The following is a 17,455-nucleotide window of genomic DNA, read 5'->3' as shown; positions in this document are numbered from 1 at the left end:
CTGATACAAACCGAGATGTGTAAATGATACAGCACTACGTATTTCATTCACTAGGACACCCACTTGCCAACATGACAGGAACAAGGACAGTTGCCAGGTTGGTTGGGACACACATTACAGGAAATAACACACGTTAACAGACATACCCATTTGTCCAAATCGACTGCCTGCTTTGCAAAGAGCAAGAAGGGAAGGGGAGCGGGTATCAGATGGCAAGTAACAAAATCATAATAAAATAAACACCAAAAATAAGTCCATTGATGGTGGTTATGTAGGCTGAAGGAATTTGGTTCATAACATCTCCAATTGTGAACTTTTTAAATTCATTTTGAAAGCTCCATCTGTGATGGAGCAGAAAAATACCACCTACATATAAAGACAGGACTGGCACGCGCTCCTAAACAGTCTGACCCACAATCACATGAGAGGATAAACAGCCAATTTATTTCTCTCTGTCTAAAACAGAGACATGTCGAGGATCTCTCAATCTCAGACTGGAAACAAAGTGTTCCGAACCAGGATGTTTTTAAGTACATACAGAATGATGTAGTCATCGGTTTCTTAATTCATATACTGTTAGAAACAGCCAACTTTGCAATAAGGTATGAGGTAAAAATAATTTATCCATATTAATGTTAGCTGTTGTGCATCAAGTAAAACAGACTGGAAATTGTTAGAGGGTTGCTGCACCTATTTTTGTTGTTAAACTTGGCTGGGTACTTCTTGTTGACATGGTGGAAATAGAGTCAATTTCATATGCATACTTTCAAAAGTGTTGTAGTTTTTCTTGCCATATAGGTTTGGCGGTAGTGGGAAACGACACAGAAAAGTTATGCTCAACAACTGCACACAACAAATTGCAAACACAATGACGTTAGCAATTCCAGCTGAATGTGACAACTTTTGTCTGGTGACAGTAAGATGGACAGTGACAGAGGCAGTAAAATTGCATACAGAATATACATATTTTTGCATTCAGAGAGACCTTGAAAATCTTCATAATAAAGTATATTTCTTTAGTGTGCCTTTCATAAGTTGCATTCCTTTTAGCACTCCATGAATCTCTTACATTTATAAATCACCCTCTCAATATATTTTTATATATCTTCTACTAGTTTTATTATTTCTGGTTATGACCCCCACCTCGGTCATCTCCACGGTGTTGGCCAGCATCTCCTGCAGAGCACGGACTGAGAGAGACTGCTCCAGAATGAAGGTACATATGGCCAGGTCTGGGGGCACATTCTGCAAATGCATAAACAATAGAGAGGTAAATTAAAGTTGATCAAAAAAACAAGGGGATGTACAAGGGAAAGGGAGGAATGGGTAGCAGAATCTCACCTGAGCGTTGGATGTGGTTTCTAGGAAGCAGAGACGGTTCCCGAAGCCCTCGCAGGAGAGACACAGTTTAATCTGTTCCTTCAGGACGGAGGCAGTACACTGCAGAACTACCTGGTCATCCTGCACTCAGTAAACAAACAAACAAACTGTTATCAATATTTCTTATTCACTGTTCTTTCAATTTTAGGATGCATAATTTTACATGACTAATTCAACTACAGTTTCTCTTACATGTTTGTTGCAGTTGTCCTTGCCAGGTTGTTTTTTAGGTATTTCTTTTTTAATTAAAAAAATGTTTTCACTTGATATTGCAGGCATTGTTGTACAATACTGACCTTTTATTGACTGAACTGAAATTCTCTGCAAGAAGTGCAAAAAAAGAAAACTTGCCTACAGCACATTTCAAATAGACACTTGCTGTAGAGTACACAGTGACTGAAGTAAAAATGACTAGTACACCTAAAGAAAAGCCCTCTGATTTAGTATGTTTTATGACTTTACCACTAATTAATCTGTTGCTTTAAGTAGATAATCTATCACAGCGAATGCTAAACCTGCAATAATTTAAGTGCACTTTGAAGCTATGAAACTATTGCATGAATAAATAAAAACTTTTCAAATCAATCTTAGTTTAAATCCATCACCACAACAATAACATGACTAAAATAGGTAGATCTTATGTACACGTTACAAAATTTAAATTGTGAATGTGTAAAGGATTAATTGGATATGAGCTTTCAGAAGAATTTAAACAGCTCCTTTTAGTGAGGTATGGCACAATATTTAGATGTGCCTCTATTCCATGGGCAGAATGCTAACAGTGAGTAATTCGTTTGCTCCTCGTCAATGCCTGGACGCTCCAGAGACTGTTGTAAATACAGCAATAAACACCCCTTCGCATGTGAACCTCACACTTGACACTCAAAATTCTCAGCTGTTTCTTCTACTCAGTCATTATGTAAGTGGCTCCATCATTTAACCTGAATAATATCCCCTCTACAGCTCTGGACGGATCCCTGACTTTTCTCCCCTCTCGTCTAACAAGTAATGAATCATTCTGTCTTCTCATTTCTTGAAGTGCTCACTGTCTCACCCTGGTGATTCTGCAGCTGTAATGTGTCATGACTTACTGTTAGAAAAATAGCAGGCACTTTGAAGCGAGGTCAAAGGCAGGAAAGGATTTTGCATATCTATGTTTATAGCTTAGCATATAACAGGAAAATGGAAAACGATGCAGAGCTGTGACCTCATAACATCTACTCATCTCTTATGCCCAGAGGCCTCGAGTGTTTCTTTGGCTGAAAAGTGACCCCTCTTCCTTTGGCTGAGCTATCATCTATCTCTCCCTCCTCAGCCTAGAAATGTCTTCTCTGTCCTTTCCTTGCTTTGCCTGCTCTGCACTTCAGAAAAGTGGAGCAATGTGTCCTCTCTCTTTCACTGCAGACATGAGCAACAGCACTCAATGCAAGTCAAGAGTTACTAAAACTGCACAGGGCTCGCACAGTTTTTTTTAACCTGACTTTTAAACCTCAGAAGTATCAGGAAACAAAATTGGATTTGGAATATTTTTTTTCGTCTCCCTTGTGCAACAACAATATCTACCTACACAGCACCAAGCTGAGATTCAGACCAGTACCTGCACGCACTACAATGACATGCATCTTTATCAAGACTGACTCAGTATACCTGTTCTAAAGCCAGCATTACAGAGCGAGAATAAGGCTACAAGGTCTAAACAGCTCAGGGTTAAACTGTCTAAAGCGATCATGTTTTGAGGCCAGTGCACAAATACTCAAACCACATTAAGCAGATAGGGCTGACCTAATAAGAGTCTGAAAGTGGACTAAAGTTACCAAGTGGCTTAATGTTGAGCGATCAGGTGACAACCATACATACTGTATGTCCTACAATTATACAGCAGTCCTGCTCATTGGCTTCTAATCTATTTCAGCAGCCGCTGCCCCACATGGTAGACAAACACAGCTTCTAGCTCTGCAGTCATGATCTAAAAAAAAACAGGATTTTCTAGAGGACTGCAAGGACTAAAGTATGGAAGCCCGTTTCCGCCACTAGAAAAAAAAGGGATCCATAACTCGAAATTTCCAGTTATATGCTCAAAATTTCGACTTATTTTCTGGAAATACCGACTTATTAACTCAAAATTTTGAGAAACGTAACTCGAAATTTCAAGTTAGCGCTGCCAATCAGTAATCTATGTGAATGACATAATTTCCTGAAGCCCTCAGGTACAAATGCTACAGCTAAGCTACCGGTGTTACAGCCAGTCATGAATGCACAGATTGCTGAGTCTTTTCAGCATGGCTTCAAAAATGATGAAATCCTTGTGTTATTAGCTGAATCACATGGCGTTACTATCAGCAAACGTACTCGCGACAGCGCCAATTTGTTGCGATCCGGTTTTGAGTGCGTGTTACTCTGTGCCATATGCTTCTGGGTAAGAAGAAAGTGACCTCATTCACGTAGATTACTGATTGGCAGAGCTAACTCGAAATTTCGAGTTAATAAGTCGAAATTTCAAGAAAATAACTTGAAATTTTGAGTTATGGATACTTGTTTTTTTGGGGTTTTTTGTGGCGGAAATGGGCTTCCATACTAAAGCAATAAATCTGCACAGAAAAGTATAAGTTTGTATAGAAAGAATAGTTTTTTGTTTTCTTTATCAGTTTTTCAATTTGTGTTTTTTGTGTTAGTATTTTGTGAACGTGGTTGATGATAATTATTAGCTAATATTTGGAACTTTCCCCGCCACACTGTGGAAAAGTCATTTGTGACACAGTGAAGATAAGAAACCAACTTTCCCCAACAAACCTACAGAAATGCTTCTTTAATGTATTTTACAGCTTTAAACAAAGAACCAACAGCACAAAGCACAAGACAGCTACCTGTCAAACTGGCTAGTGGAATGGAAAAACAGTCCTTGTGAGAACTTTGCTGGCACATGTTTAAACCAGTTATGCTGAATAACTGGTTTAAACCCTCCAATACACATTTATAATACTCCTAAGTCAAATGTATCAGCAGCTACAGGGCAGTGTCCTTCCAGAAGTCACACTGTGTGAATCACTTCCAATTTGACCACGTGAAAAGCTGACACACAAACCCACAGGCTTAGCTCACACAGTTATTAATAGAGGCAGCTTTAAGGCTTTGGAAGATGTGCACCTGACAGTTAATTGTACACCAACCACAACTTCTGATTATCTGTTAATCTGTTGTGACCATATCTGATGGGACCAAGACAGCTAGGATTCACTGAGTGGAAGTCAGGATGTCATGATTATTATTCATCTGACCCACTGAACTTATACCTGAGCCACGTAAAAACATAAAACACATTTAATGCCTCATGCAAATGCTGCTTGTAAGGCTACAGCCAAACCATGTTTGGACTTGGCAGCTGAAGTATCAGGATATGCGGAAATTTGAGGTTAAAAGGAGAAGTTGAGACAAATGGAACGAAAATAGTAGACAGACAAACAAACAAACCAACTAGTGAGCATTAATAGCACCAACAGAAGTATGTATTGCACCAGAGATTTACAGCCAGAAGCACAGATAGTGAAAGCAGACACCTTTGTATATTCTCTAGGGCCCTCTAATGGTGCACATGCAGACAGAGGGTAGCCAAGGATTCCCCAGAAAAGCAGGCATGGTGCCCGCGGCAGACAGGAAGCAAACAAGCAAACAGATGCAAAATGGTGAGTGATATTTGCTCCCTCTAATCCTTTCATGATCTCCTAAACTAAGAGATTAGCCACAATCAGGGAACCAGGTGTAATAGAACAGCTGTGAACAAAGCTGGGAAAAAAATTGCTGTGGCCGCGGCGGCGCGTCACTGTTTGGTTTGCGGACAGTGACTGTTTATAGAGGATGTTCTTAAATTACAGCTGGGGCAACAGGATCTTTGACACACCGCAGGTCCCCAAGTGAAAGATATAGGCCTAGTTTATCTGGGATTTAACAGTTTATGGGTTATTTGGGACATCTTTACACCGGTATGTCCGATACAATGACGTCAATACTAGCAACAAAGTTATGTTACACTTCTAACTGCTGGTAAATTGACCATTTTCCACTAGCAGGTAATCAGCTTTAATTCAGCACAAAGGGACCGTGAGACAGGAACAAGTGGGTTTATAGACACGTTTATAAAAAGCTTGCTTTTTATACTGAATTCTAGTCATATATTTAGAAATTACACTCATACACTCATCCAACTGAGTCAAGTGGTTTCTCACATCAGAATCAGCAGCTCAGCAGCAACAAGCTAGTTCTGCCTTTTTTGCTACACTTCCACAATGTTAACTGCTACATCCATGCTACTGAAAACCTGTCCTTTAATCAAATCATTAGCAAACAGATAACATATTCATTCTTTCTTTATGGCTCTAGATTTCTGTCCAATGCTCCCATTTAACTGTGCTGATGCAGGCCACCCCAGGCTATTGATTATATTCCTGTAGACATAAAAAGAGTGAGGGACAGCACATTACTCAATATGTGGGTGGAGGAGAGGAACAGTTCAATAAGCCAGAGGGGAGAATAGTGATGGGGTTTCCCTTTGAAAACTGGGAGAGACCATGCAGGTGCACTATCAGCATCCTTCATCACAGAGCGCTGTCTAACAGAGGGGTAGTAGAACTCACAGGGTTTTAAATTAAAATAAAGCTTCCAAACATCCTTCTCCTGTTCTCCCTGACTTTTATTACACATTTCACTCAAAGTTTAAAGTTTCACTCTTTATTCTCATTCTTTTATACAAAGTTTCATACTTTGTACAACACTACAATGTAATTGTAGTAGTATTTTTACACATCGGTGCTAAAGAAACACATATAAAACACAATAAATGACTGCCATGAATAGAGAATAATATATATATACTGTATGTGCAGAAAATCAAATATTCAATATGTATATTTATATTCTGATGTATAAGCAGTTATATCTTGAAACTCTTCAATTTAGACTTAAAAAAAGCATGAAATCTTTTTTTTTCCAATATCTCCTCAGGTCTGTGCAAGCTGAGGATGTGAAATCAATCATCGAGTCTGACAGCTGAGTATTAGGCTACATACAGTGCTCACCAGATAAAAATCCTATAATTTACCATGACACCTCTGAAACCATGTCATAGCATCAGTTGCACTTTTTTTCTGGGATTAACTGTAAGTGGGTTAAAAAAATATTTAAGTGCATTTTGTGGAAGTATCTGGATTTATGGGATTCTTCTCCACAGCATAATATCATTAGGAGGTATCTGACCTAAATTCAATCTGCAGCATGTGAAACTGCAGCCCCAGACCTGCAAGCAGATTCATAAAGAACTTTCTTCAGCAGGAAGAATAAAAAACCACTCTATTAACAGATGGTATAGCCCCCACAGAACCCTGATCTGAGTCATTGTGCACTTACATGAAGACACAGAACCAAATGAGAGTGGCCAAATCTACAGAAGAGATGTGGCAAGTAATCCATTATGCTTTGGCTCATTTTTGTACCTACTTTGAAAAACTGTGTGAATTTTTGAAAAATGTTAAGCAGCATCTCAATTTGTAGTTAAACAGCTCAACAAAAGTTTCTTTTCTTTTTCTCTTACTGCTAATGGTACATATAACTCCTCTAACTATATTACGGTGCTAATACTTGTATGACACTCAATAGTGAAACGTCATGAACCTCATTTAACACTGATTGAAAAGAGATCAGAGAAAGTCGTGCACACATTACAATATCTACTTAAATGCGAAGTTTCTTTCCCTTTCAGTTAGCACCACATTAGAGCAAATTTAAATCCTCCCTAGGTGAATTGGAAATACCAAAAAATGTTTCCATCTGCTAAAGTGAGAGGCTTCCTCCTCTGAGCTGTTTTTTGTATTGCAGCATTAGAGAAAAGCCCCTGCATATTGGCTGACAGTGGGATACTAAGCATTAAACCCATTTTTACACAACTGCAGAGTAAATATTAAAGGTCAGAAGAGAAATGACAGGAAAAATAAGAAATTTCCTATTGATGCAGTGATCTAAGGAGTAATTACAATGCTGTAAATGTATGTGTCTGCTTTAGGTGAGATATCTAATGTGGAATGATGACTTGGTTTTGCAGATAGCTCATAAAGAATGAAAGTTAGCTGAGATAGGCAAAGAACAAAGGCAGGGAAGCTGTTACGCTACATTAAACTATTGTAGATAAATCTTTCAACTGCACATAATAGACGGGATGCAATGTTGTGAACATTAAGAGCTTTCTCTTTTATTCTTACTAATTTTCTCTAAGCTATTTGTTTCAATGTGCACTTCTCACCCGTTTTATTCTCTCTGTACTTTCATCCCTTTCCTTCTTTCTCCATTACCTCTACCAACCCTGCTCTGGGCCTTCCCCTTCCACTCCAATCCTATTTTAGTTGGCTGCACCTGTCACTATCCCATTCCCTCCTTCTGCTGACCAGCAGATACTTAGAGGTCTTACTTGAAGAAAGAGCCAAAAGAGATTCTCTTGCTCACAGGCAAGATACTGAACACATAGGAAACTAGCAGACATCTTCTGCTACTGAAGAACATAAAGAAAAGGAAAACAAACCTAAACTAATGTTACAAAAAAGCAGTTTATATTAGAGCTACTGGAGACGTTAGTTTAGAAGACAGGCAGTAATTAATCATTGCAAATTCTCTAAAAGCTTAGTGGGTTGCACATTTAGAAAACACAACTAAGCTAAAGCTGTGTTAACTCTCAAATCCAGTGCTCAGGAAGATCTAAGTTGAATTTTAAATAAAAGTTTTGAAAGCCCACAGACACAGGCTTTATTTTCATCCAGGTTAGAAAAACAGCTACAAACTACTAGAAATGACACTAAACTGCCTCTGCCTTTTGAAAGATGATAATCCTGGCAGACATTAGCAAATGAATGGAAAGCAATTTTATATAAATCAGTTATTTTAGCTGACCTAAATCCATGTTCCATTCTTCAAAAAAGTTCATTTGCTTTAAGTCTATGCAAAATATTTTGCTGATCAGCAAGCCAATGTAAGACAGATGTGAAATTTTGAAGTTACCTGCAGCATTAAGAGTCATGGCACAGCAAGATGACATGAACATACAGCAAAATACCCAAAAATACAAGGACTGAAAAGACAAAAACACTAAACATTTGCACACCATGCTTCTATGTTCCATTCATTTCTATAAGATGTTCAATTACAGAATTAATGTAATCCATCACAATGACACTGGTTCTACAATGTTTTCATGTTAAAATGGGTTATATTGTTAAACTGTGATACAGTCCTAGACAATGATGACGTAACAACTCATAAATGCAGATTCAGGTTTGTTGCGTGCGTTATGAATACAGTCTCTAACAGCATGTGTCTGGTTGTTGAGTTTTATACCATGAACTAGAATATATCCATGACTGTATATGAACTATTAAGAGTGTTCGGTTTCACTCACACTGTCATGCCCCTGTTTATTTGTTTACCAGCTACAGAACAGTAGAAGACATTATTTTTGTTTTTTGGTTAAATACAGGCTGTATGATAACAACTGGTATGAGCCATAACAATGTCAAAGCAAGTTGTGTTAATAGACTCACTCCTAGTTTGCCTTAAGTATTTAACTCTTTACAGTTCCCCACACTTCACTTTGTTTGGACTATTTAAGTGTAAACAAACACACACAAGCATAACAAGACAGTTGTGTCACTTTGCAACGCTTGTACAGAACCCCCCACACCCCTATGTCTGTCTCGTGCCCAAGAGCAAAGCAGACCACCTGTTTATTGTGTAAACTGCTGCGACCAAAGCAGGCAGACTGACAGGTGCTGGGTGTGTGTGTTTGTGTGTGTGTGAGAGAGAGAGCGGCTTTATATGTGTTGCTATTCCAATGTGGATGTGGTTATCTCCTAGGCTCAGCACTTCTAAAGCGGTGTTTTGCTTGCACTCTCCCTATCCCCATTACCCCGTCTGTCATCTGCTGTCAGTACAATATCTGCTGCTACTGTAGCTCGCAGATGTGCTCAGTGTATGTGTGTGTCAAAAAAGAGAGAGAGATATCAAAGCAGAAGGGACAAAGTCGTTCAGGGTGAAATATGGAGACTCAGTATCTCAGTACAGTTATACAGGAACACCATCAAACATAATATGTATCAACAGTTTTGGGCTTCCTCAGTCTGCCTCAGCCTCTTCTGCAGATGAGTAACCCCCCAACCCACCCCCCGCCATGGCCGCTGTAATAGGCTCCAGCCCAAACATGACCCTGACTTGAATAAGCTGAGGAAAACAGATGGATGGATAAAAATGAAAAGACATCATTACAAACACTTGAGATGAAAATTATAAAGATAAAAACAAAGGCCTTGATTTTATAGTTACAATCTATTGTTTTAGAGGATTTCTTAACTCTCCCCTTTTACCCAGCAAAATACCAATTCAGTGTTCACTGCAAACATAATTCAACAGCCCATAGTGTTCTGGTTTAAAGGCAATATTCAGGCCCGTATTGACCGTAAATGTCATAACTGTCAAAACAATGTACAGTATCTCTGTTCGCTTGATGCACAGAGAAAGACACCCATGTCTACACACGTACACATACCACTTCTCCCAAAGGATGCTGGCAAATAGGACACTGACTCCTCTGGTTTCTCCCTCCTGAACGTGTGCACTTATAGTGGCACACTATAAAAAGAAACTGCTGTTATAGACTGGAACTCGAATGCCCCTTAAACTCGCTTGCTTGTGTGCTTTAAATGGCAAATGTGGCATCGTGAAACAGTGACACAGCTTTTAGTTTCACCAACAGAGAAACAGCACCGCTGTCTGGGATCTTTCACATTTATGTGAGACATCAGTGCAGGCTGTGGCTACCACTAAAGAGAAAAGAAAAGTCTGCTAGCTACTGCAAGTAAAGACAGTCTCTGCTCTGACAGTAAACGCGGGGGCTGAAGTGCTTGCACATTTTTTTAGGGGGCAGGCTGAGTACGAGATACCTGTAGTTCAACGAAGGGCATCCACTCTGTTTGAGTGGAGACCGATTTTAAATAACCTGCTACTGCAGAGCAGGTGGAAAGGCTAAGCTCACTTCTGAATGTACAACTATTCAAGCCACACTGCGATCAGTCACCCTTGTATGAGTCACAGGCCAGGGCTGTATTACAAGAACACCATAAACCAGAACCGAATAGAGAAGGACTGCTGAGTAATCTATAAGTGGCTTTTCGTGATGTAAAAACAGTCACTGGAGATATGCTGAAGTGTTCCCCGTGTGCCACACTGAACAGCATTTACAATTTAACGGATCTCATCTTGTCTTCTTTTCCTCCCTCACTATTAAACATCCCCCACCCCTAACCCCCAAATCACTAAATGCAGCACTAAATGCATTGCCTTACGCTAAAACTCCCACGGCTTTTTCTTGTTACTTGGAGGATTCCCAGCAGGGGTGAAAAACAATAGAGTAACAGAGAAAATGATAAAAACAAAGGGACCAATGAGATTACAATGCTTTTTCTTTCAGATGCTTTAATAAACAGACAACAAAAGGTTTCAGTGATTTCCACAGGGGAATAGGGAAGTCCAAATTATGACTTGTAGTCCCGATGATGGACATGAGGGGGTATTTGAACTTTATAAAATTGGGACCTTGAATAAAAGAGAAAAAAACACAGAGTGAAACCGGCAGTCAAGTTAACCGTAACTGCAAATAACACATTACTTGTGAGTCCCAAAATGTTACTTCTATGACCTACAGGCGTTAGTAAGATATGCTTTACTTGAACTAATATCTTCAACAGCTAGCTCATAACAAAAATAATTACCTGCATTTCTCTTAACTTTAAAGGTTTACTTTGCTCATTTGCCTGAAATTGTTTTACAGAAGTATTTTCTAGGTATGAGCCAAAACCCTGAGCTCAAAAGAAAGCCTTGACGTGCAGGCTATGAACCTTGTCTCATTACATAATGGCAAAAAGATTATATTGGACATAGCTACAATCTGCTGCCCAGCTGGTCCAGGTGAGTTAAAAACTCCTCTTTTCTCTCGCTTCATTTTCTTCACACCTCCCACTTCCAACATAACCAAGGGAACTACCCCAACAGAGTGAGACAGCTGACTCACACAATGCCTCCCATGTAATTAAAAGAGTAATAACCAGAAACATTTGGTGGATGCTTTAATCCAAAGGCCTAACGGCACCATGAGCACCAACATTTTTAGTACTGTATTCCTGCAAAGAATGTAAACAGAACCTCTGACCCTGACACTGTTAGTGTCAAAGATAAACCCATTGAAGTCCACAAGACATTAATAATTCAAAGAGAGCTACAATGTTGTTGTTTTTTTCTTTTGAAGTGTTGGTGTTCTATAGTTTCATCCTAACTGATCCTCTTGAACCAAATGACAAACCTGCTGAAGGGATTCAAAGTGTGGCTCGCAATTCATTTGTAAGTTTCTGAAGATAGAAAAAAAAACATTATTTTTTTTGAGGTAGCAACAGCTGTGTTACTCTGTAATTCTTGTGGTTATTGTGAGCTGGCTTCACAAGCTTGAAAGGAATCCTGTCCATCAATAATTTGCTTTTGGTTGTTCTGTCTAGGCTCTTTAATACTTGTACTTGCACTTTTGTATTCACATCTAAACAGATTCAGTGTCAGTCAGGTAAACATTTCAGCAATGATAGCAATTGCACAAACTAGCAGAAACACATTTCACTGCAGTGTTTTTGTTAAAGCTGTTTGCAAAGATAAACTAAGTGAAACACTTTGATAGCTCACACAAGCGTCTGGAAACAGAGTCTGCTCAAAAGTCAGTATTACTTTTCACTGACACATAATATATGTGTCAGTGAAAATAATATAGAATCTATTAACGATATCTAAATGAATTTTTCTACAGAATTATTAAGTTTCACGCAGGCAAAGACCAACGCTTGATATAACGAGAAGAATCATGCAACAGCATTTGGTATAATAATAATATTAATGCTCAGTGCATTAATATTAATGCACTGAGCATTAATTGGGAGTTCAGGAAACATATTTTATCTAATTTATGATTGCAGGAGCTGGAGTTTATCCCAGCTGACATAAAGTAAAAGGAAAGGGGTTGGAAAACATTTTGCCCAGATCTCTTGTAGGTCCTAATATAAGTTGGTAAGTTTTAGGTTGCAGTGATAGAAGCAGTGTGGATTCAAATAAAAAACAGTGATCAATACAGACATCTAGACCAGTTTCATTGAGTGTTTTCTCACATACTGTGGTTATAAAGACCTATTTTGCCTTCTCAGCTGGTGCAGATGGTTCTGGGGGGTCTTCTCCTACAGGTTTTAAACTGTGAAGTGGCTGTCGCAACACTCTGTCTGTTTGCGTCACTAAGGAAGATGTATAGCTTTTGGGCAGCTGTCCCCTGCAAACTCTGGCTAGCTTGTTGCTCTGCCTTCTCACCCCACTCTGACAGGCTCTACTTTCCTTAGATATAAATAGATAACGATGCTAACAGATGCACCAGCCCCTGTCTATCTATCTGTGCTCACACACACATATGCACACACACTCTGTTACCACCTATTCTTAAATCTAGAAGATTATGAAGATAATTTAAAAGAGATTATGCAAGACAATATGCGGTGCATTGTGGAAAGATCTAAATATGACTGAGTAATGTATTTCTGAGCTCTTACGAAACTGAAATAATCAATTATTAGGTTTAAAGAGATCAACTAATAAGCAGGTCATGGCACAATGAGGGCGGCGTAAAAATAGTCAACTATATACAGAAGCGGGACTTGGCTCTGCGAACTGCAACTACAAAATCTGAGTTTTAAAAAAATCCGATGCCAGGAAAGCAAAAGGGATGCAAGTGAAGAAACCATTAGTCCAGAAAACACTGAAGGTGCCATGAAGCTGATGATGAAATATGAGGACTGAGCTTCAGGTTGAAAGTTAAATCAAATGATTTTCCTACATAAAAAAAAAATTGTTTTGTTTCTCTTCTCACTTCTTTTCTTTAATAACTCATGACTTCACTCTCCAGCCACAAATCTCTAGAAATCGTCTCCAAACAGATGGGCAGGTTAGTCCTTCACAATAGGAAAGTAAGTAGGACTTACCGTTCGCAGGAACTGAATCTCCTCCTCTCCCTCTCCCCCTTCTGCCATCTTTCACCGAGGGTTATTCGCAGCTCCTCAGGAGAAAACAGAAAATCCTTCAGTTTTCTCCCGTCAGGATTTGGCTTTGCTATGTCCCTCCCTCTTTTAGTTTCCTCGTTCCTGTACCCCTCTTTCTCTTTCGCACTCTGCCTCAGTGTCTCTCACTCTCAGTGCTAGTGTGTGTGGGTGTACTGGAGGACAGCATGCGTCCTGTGCTCTCACGGTGTTGTGAGAGAGTGACAAGGAGGCAAGGCTCTCCCCGGCTTCTCTCTCCTCTTTGGATCGTATCCCCAACAGCAGATGAGAGTAGGAGGGATGGAGGGTGGATGAGGGAGGGGCAGGCACCTTGTTACACATTTACACCGTTCACATCCAGCCGTGGCGCCATGTTTGTAGAAGTGGGCCACTCCTTCACACAGGCTGCCCCCCTCCATCACCCTCCCCTTCTTCCACATGTCTGAGGCTATAAAAGGAAAGAGGGGTGAGGACTAGCCTTTGGGGAGCGTGCAATAAGAGCACACAAAAACACACCTCAGCTCTTCAAAGTGAGTAAGTTACTGTAGCTGCTCTTCGCAAGAAAACCCTTTGGGATAAATAGTGTATCAGTATATTAACACCATACTAGATCTTCTGGGCCCAACATGAGCTATTTGGAAATTCAGATATCTGCATCACTTGACGAGCAGGTTGCATTAGTTCTTTGTTTTATGTTTGAAGTATTGCAAGTCACACTTACAAGAAATGTACTATATAATTTACCATATATGGCTCATTATTCATTTTAGTGCTGATTAATCTTTTAATCATAATGAACTTATATACAACAACAGCTAAGTTAGACACCAAACATCTTTAGTCATAAAGCTCATCTGTGTGGTTTGTTAAGACATTATTTGGTTGCAATTTGGAAGCTACTTTCGGCTATTCCCTTATTCTCAAGAGGTCGCCACAGAGGTTAGCACTGCATGTTTGATCTGGCAGATTTTTATGCCAGATGATCTTCCTGACACAACCCTAAAGGACTTTGTAGCTCTTCTCAAAATATTTAACTTGTTAGACAAATAACTAAACCACTACGGATCATAACTTTCCCAACACAGTCCAACTTTGACTATACAAAAAAAAAACTCTAAGTCTGACAAGACACAATGTTTTCATTTCATTTTTTTTAAACGTGGCCTTGAAATGAAATGGCAGAAAACATAATAAATACTTCATAGCCCACATTTATGCTGAGAAGTTGTGTCATCACATCGCTTGTGCTCTTTGAACAATAGTTGAAGAGAGAAAACTGATCTGTTACAAAGAACTGGTTTAGATTCTTGCCTGACATGCACCTAACATGCAGGTGTTGTTGAGTGACTCGTTGTTGATTCAGGATTATTATTTTCACCACTATACTACAGGAATTGAATATTATATAACTCCCATCCTTGTCTAAGTAATCAAGTAATCTGTTGGATCAAAATACAGCTCAACTTACAGCTTGGCACTTTCAGTGTGGTGGACACCACTGAAGCTTTCTTACAGCCCAATCGATAACTGAACGAGACACTCTGCACAGATATTTTGTCTGGCTTTTAATTAGCTCTTTGATCTTTTACACTCTTCCATAAAATTACAGTTTTATGCTTCAGTGGTAAAGTAGCAACCTTCCTACGTCCCCTAAGAATAGTGATTCATTACCAGCCTATTATTTTGAGTTTCCCTGTCACTTATCTGAAGCAATACCTCTATCAACAGCCTCTAGATGGTTTTAGTGCTGCCTGGGTTTAACATTTAAAGAGATGAACTCAGCAGTGACTGGGAAAGAATCCAGCAGGTAAAATCATAATGAAATTGACTCAGTGATGAACAACACATTCATTTCCACCGTAAATAAATCTATTATTCATTTACTCTGTAAAAAATTGGCAACGTATAAGAAAATGCCAAAAACGTTGGTCGTGAAATATAAGGATTTGTTGCTTTTTATGTTTAATATCACTTCATTATCATTGGGTCCTGAACTGTTGACTGATCAGACTGGTTGAATTTAACAAGCAGTGTGAACAGTACTATCGGTGTAAGGACAATTGATATTTTTTATTTGTTTTAATTTTTATATCTTATTTCACGGATCTTATAATTCATTGAAAAGCAAAGAAATAGCAGTTTAGCTTGGAAAAAATACATTACATCTAGACACAATGTTGTCAGCTGGCTCTACTGTGAATCAACTATGTAGGCCTCCCAAAAAATATTTTTGCATGACACAAACTTGCCCTGGAAAAGCCATCTTTTCAGAAAATCAACAGTTGCTTTTGATTGAAACAGTGGATCTGCAGGAGCGTCCGTGTCACACCCCTCCTGACAGGCAGCAGGGATGCACCAGACAATAAATCTGGAAGTCTGAGTGCTGGGGGGGGAGAAAAGCGCATCACACTCTCACAGCAACGGTGGCCAGCCTTCAGACACTGTGCTCATGCACACATCCCTACCTCCCCTGTCTCCATCTGGCATCCTTGAGCATGCTTTCTTTCTTATCCATCTCCCACTGCAACCGCAGCTGGCAGCGGAAAAGCTGTTTCAGGACGCTGCTCGCCGGGACACAACTCCTTCCAGCGGATAACGGAGAGCAGGAGGAAAAGAGGCGGAGAAGAAGGCGATACGCCACTGAGGCGGAACTAACATGAATTCTGGGAATATGAGTCTTGATTCAGAAGTAACCTGCTGACTCCCGTTTTCTGCCAACTCACGAATCGTGCTGGCTTTATGTGCAGTTGCTGCGGTACGCCTGAAGGAGGCAATATAATACAGAGAACTGATGGGAAAAGGCTTTACAGGTGTCTCTCAAGCTAAATAATTAATTAACGATATATATTAGAGGTCATGACAGTATTACAGTCAAAATAAGGTAGGTGTTGTTTAAAGGAATTGATTAATTAACTCAGATGGAGTTATTTTACTGATTTATTGAAACCTGGTTCAAGCAAAGGGAGGAATCCCCTGCAAACATGTGAAGTAATGAAACTTTCAGCTCTTCCACGTAACAGGACGGCTGCTCTGTAGACTGTAAGCATAACGTTTGGTGTTTTTGCTGTATATTTTCAAAATATGTACTTTGCATACATAATAGATACAAAAAAAAAACATATAAAAATATACGCAGTGGTTACGACAAAAGTCTTATGGGGGCTTTAAAACTGGCACTGGTTGTGCTGCAGGTAACGTGGCCGTGCCAGCATGTTGAGTTATAGTAAAATGGCACTAGCTGCTCTTTTGTCCAATGTTCTTCATCAGCTGAGTGGCGCTTCCTGTTTTAAAGAAGCATTGCTTAAGATTACAGTAAGTTTACCACATTGTCCGGAAATGGCGTGTTGTGTCTTTCTGCAACATGTGCATGTACTCCCCTGGAGCTCTTCAATAATCTTAACTTCTCAGCGAAATCCAAATGCATGTTAGGTGTTTTTGACTTGGCATGCAAGGTCTGCGGGAGCCCTGTGCATCTCTCTTTGCTTTTGAATGCCGTGTCGCCCACTCACTGTCTCTGCCAGCCACTCAGCTTCCTGCAGCAAAGAAGCCACCTCTGCAGACTTGGGGACATTAATGTCCCCTGTTTGGTTGCCTCTTCCTCTTGGGGTGTTAAAACAAGGATTCCTTTGAGCCTCCCTGTCCAGCTGCACAGCGACATTCACAAGCACAAACACTACCTCCCTGTGTAATCACTTGCTACCCTGAGAAATGACAGCGGCAGTTTAAAAAAAGAAGAAAAGGGAGAAATCAGGAAGATAGACGTGATGTGGGGCACCCTGGAGATCCAGTGGGGAGACACGTGTCCGGTTTCAACAGTGTCACCAGGCCCTTGATGATTCCTCCTTAGTAACTTAATTCTTTTGCCAGGATTTGACAGTGACACAGAAAAACTGTATCAGAAAGAGGCTTTAAGGTGTGGCCTATTTTTTTTTTCC

The 17,455-nt window shown here is 39.7% G+C and overlaps 1 protein-coding gene across 1 annotated transcript in view; it reads right to left on the bottom strand.

The window, feature by feature from the left end:
* Positions 1-16,095, bottom strand: part of ryr1b (ryanodine receptor 1b (skeletal)) — a 67,868-nt gene extending 51,773 nt beyond the window's left edge. Inside the window, exons 1-5 of the mRNA XM_063493728.1 lie at positions 15,986-16,095; positions 13,467-13,537; positions 1,342-1,461; positions 1,144-1,245; positions 147-167 (exon numbers count right to left, since the gene is read on the bottom strand). Of these exons, the coding sequence (XP_063349798.1) occupies positions 147-167; positions 1,144-1,245; positions 1,342-1,461; positions 13,467-13,514 (291 nt within the window). The 5' untranslated portion in view covers positions 13,515-13,537; positions 15,986-16,095. The remainder of the gene's footprint in view (positions 1-146; positions 168-1,143; positions 1,246-1,341; positions 1,462-13,466; positions 13,538-15,985) is intronic.
* Between the last annotated feature and the right edge of the window lie 1,360 nt (positions 16,096-17,455).

This window comes from Pelmatolapia mariae, linkage group LG14, assembly GCF_036321145.2.
Source record: "Pelmatolapia mariae isolate MD_Pm_ZW linkage group LG14, Pm_UMD_F_2, whole genome shotgun sequence".
Taxonomy (NCBI): Eukaryota; Metazoa; Chordata; class Actinopteri; order Cichliformes; family Cichlidae; genus Pelmatolapia; species Pelmatolapia mariae.
Note: the sequence above shows the minus strand (reverse complement) of the source record. Positions and strands in the feature narration are given on the sequence as shown.